At 33.5% G+C, this 3,665-nt stretch overlaps 1 protein-coding gene across 1 annotated transcript; it reads right to left on the bottom strand.

Moving 5' to 3' along the window:
• Window positions 1-1,550: 1,550 nt before the first annotated feature.
• Window positions 1,551-3,654, bottom strand: LOC105315586 (rho guanine nucleotide exchange factor 9-like). The gene is made up of 5 exons (XM_020006691.1): window positions 3,533-3,654; window positions 2,976-3,057; window positions 2,757-2,918; window positions 2,466-2,564; window positions 1,551-1,855 (listed from the first exon to the last, which is right to left on the bottom strand). Exons 1-5 carry the CDS (start codon window positions 3,644-3,646, stop codon window positions 1,728-1,730), a joined length of 585 nt encoding a protein of 194 aa, XP_019862250.1. The 5' UTR covers window positions 3,647-3,654; the 3' UTR covers window positions 1,551-1,727.
• Window positions 3,655-3,665: the final 11 nt, after the last annotated feature.

Here is a 3,665-nt window from a genome sequence, read left to right on the forward strand (position 1 = left end):
TTACCATAAAATTTTAACACTGTAGTTGTACTACAAATTGAAGGAGAGTTTATGCATGACGAGCTGCAGTTAGTAACTAGAAATACATAATGATGTTACAGTACAATAAATGGTTTAATACCCGGCATGGTCTGTACACTGATTGCACTACTAGCAGGTCCCAGTAATTGTTGATAGGCTCTGACTGTGATGCTATAAGTTGTTCCTCCTCTCAGTCCATTCAATGTGATTGTATTATTACTACTTCCCTCCACCTGTACTGTCTGCACAGTGTCTGTGTCACTCGTGACATTGACTACATATCCATCAGCATCAGATGAATCAAGTTTAGTCCAACTGACATTGATAGTGGTAGCTGTCTTGCTGACAATAACAAGACAAGAGGGAGCAATTGCTGGTACTAAAAAAACTGAACATTATATGAAAAATTTTCAAATATTATACCTGATATAGTATGATACTTGTTTCGTTGTACAACATTATTTTTATCAATATTGCCAACATACAAATAGAATCTGTACACATGATCCCCATTGTTGTTTGATTGACTCAGTACTCCACTAGCAATAGCCTCTCCATTCCAAGTAACAGTTAGAGTATAATCATGTGATTCATTACTTTTGTACAGTAACACTCCATCACCAATAGTACAACTGTATCCAGACTGTCCAGTACAGATATCAGCAGTCATTTTAGTACTAGTACTACCAGACTCATAGTACCAAGTGGCATTTTGTAAGTACCGATTATATTGAATTGTTATAGCATGTAGCGTGTATTTTTGAGGTAGAAGTTTTATATTTAAAGGAAGGTCAACTGTAATGTCTGTTATCTGTGCCCAACCTATACTAAAATCAATCAGTGTAGTATAAAATGATAAAACTTACTGGATAGAGAAGCAAAGATGATATCAGTAGCAGTAGAACAATCAGAGGGTAGACAACACTTGTACCATCCTTCTTTCAGTCTCTCCTGCTGAATAAAATAAAGACTGATAGTAGCAGGTAAAGTGACAGAAGTACAACGAAAAGGATCACTAGTACTATTACTGTTACAGTCAATAGGATCATCAGGATCAGCAACTCTAACCCACTGACCAGTAGTTAGACTAGCACCAGGTAACACACATGATATAGCTTTAGAAAATTCATTGACATCAAACTTTCGAAAATATGACCCATTAGGATAACAGTTTCCATCATACCTCAGGTAGATATCTATAAAACCTATACAGTTGTTATTATACACATCCAGTGTCTTACCTGAGGAAGGTGGACATTGACTAATAACTTCATTGACACTCAACAAGAAGACAATGGACACCAGCAACATGTTGAAAGAGTATCCACGAATCACCAACCAATGGGGCAGAGCTGCAAAATTCCAAAATGATAGGCCATCACAATGTTGTAAGTAAAAATTCACAACAGAAAATGTTAAAATTCAACCTCACAGCTTTTTTATGACCCACCTCCAAAGCAAAATTATTGTCATACAACTTTAATTTAGTTAATTTTAGTATTTTATGTATGCCATTGATATTATAATAATTGAAGTGATGGAAAAGAGGGAGAAATAAAAAAACAAAGAGAAATTTGCTTATAATACAAGTATCAACTCTAAAACACGTGAAGTTATACATAAAATAAAAATATCAACAATGACAACAACAACAACAATATAAACCATCCGCTCTACAAAAACAATAATTATAATACAATAAAAGCTTATTTTCTTTTCTGTCTTTTCTTTCTTTCTCCTGGTGAGAAAGTCAGTGATGTTGTTATCTCTCCTCCTCTTGCTCCAGCTGGTAAAGTGTTTATCATACCAACTGGTAGACTCTCACTAGAAAATTCTAAAAAATACAAAGTATCATTAATAAATATAAGGTAACAATTAAACTTATTCACAAATAACAATTTAGTTTAGAGTTCAAGAATACATGAATTATTAGAAGCCCCATATTATTATTATTATAACCTTACATGAAAGTAAATTCTAGATGTGCATGTACAGTACATGAGTTAGCAACAATTATGGCAATCAACAAGTATGTACAAAAAGTAAATTTGAGTATCCTAGTACTAGTGTGTGCCTGAGAGGTGCCAGGTCATCATATCACAAGACCATACATACACTCTTTCAACTCCCTTCACCTTGCTTTTGCTGAAAGGTATGTGTCTCGTTAACTCCTTTATTCTTTTTATCTTTCTCTTTCTGCTTCCCTCTTGTATATACATGTACATGTATTATATACATAATATTCATTTGTTGTATATGTACTTAATACTACATTGTTGTGCTTTTATCTGACTTGTATTTTGCTGCGTTATCAGTAGCTTGTTACTTTTATATCAACAGTATCTCTCACATGACACTGATGACAGTATAGTACATGTACAATGTACATGTGTATATTTAATGACTGAATAGTGTTCTTAGTGTTATTAGCTATTGTTACTTACCATAGTTCTTTTTCGGTGGATGTTTCCTTGATATTGGCTCACTGGTGGTATTAAACAGAGCAATGGCAGCTCTTTTCATTTTAGGAGTAATAATGAAACCTAATGAAAAGAGAGAGAGGGAAACATCATATAATATAAAACTTAATTAGTACAGGTGAGTTTCCCTAAAAAAGTTAATATGATAAGCTTTGGAGTTTTAGGGTTGTTTACCATGTTGTACATATAAAAAAACTTGTGGCACTGTACATGTACATGTACATGTAGGTATGTTACATTGTGTAAATAACAAACCGTTTATTTTGTCATCCTCCACTTGTCTTCTCTCTTTCTTGAAAGCCTCCATCCATTCCTCTTTCATTTTTGCATTCTTAGCAAACAATACGTACCACTTGTCGTCTTTATCAAAATTATTGATCCTCCAAGCATTTTTAACACCACTACCACCATGAGACCCTAAGGAGTCCATATAATAATATTCACATGATACAGTAGAAGATGTATTGTACTTACATTCACCATCTTTCAAGTCGATTATTTGACACTTGTCAGTATTCACACGACCTTTGTAAGATAACCTTCCACCAATTGTATCCTAAGACACATCACAATGACATATATGTACATGTACATTGTAGTATAGTAGAACGTAATTTTCAGAAATTGGCATATATATTTTTTGTGCAATATAAAATTTTCTTTTCTCAAAAATATTATTGGCTTGATTTTAGAATGTTCATTTTAGATTGCTCAACTTGAAAAATTGAAGTCGGAATCATCTGAAACTTTCTACACAGCACAAGGACATCAGTAAGTATGTATCAGAAATTGTCATAAAAATTGGTGTGATTTTGGAGCCATTATTTGGAAAAACCATGGGCCTTGGGTATTTTTTATAACTCAAAAAATTGAAGCTGCAATCGTTCAACATAGCGTAAGTACATTTACATGTACATCAATATGTACATGTATCAGAAAATGTAATAAAAATTCCAAAACCAATTTTGGCAAAAATACACAGAATGCACACACAGGGTACATGTGCATGAATCAATATCAATTTCATTTACTTTTTTGCAGTAAACCAGTTGATGGTCAAACAGAAAGAAGTGTCTCTCTTGGCAGCGTCCTTTTGATATTTTATGTAATTCAGTGCCATGTATCAACTCAGTACTAGTCTCCATTAGATCAGCACCCTACATG

The sequence above is a fragment of the Amphimedon queenslandica genome, unplaced genomic scaffold (genome assembly GCF_000090795.2).
Source record: "Amphimedon queenslandica unplaced genomic scaffold, v1.1 AMPQUscaffold_9425_Cont18545, whole genome shotgun sequence".
NCBI lineage: Eukaryota > Metazoa > Porifera > Demospongiae > Haplosclerida > Niphatidae > Amphimedon > Amphimedon queenslandica.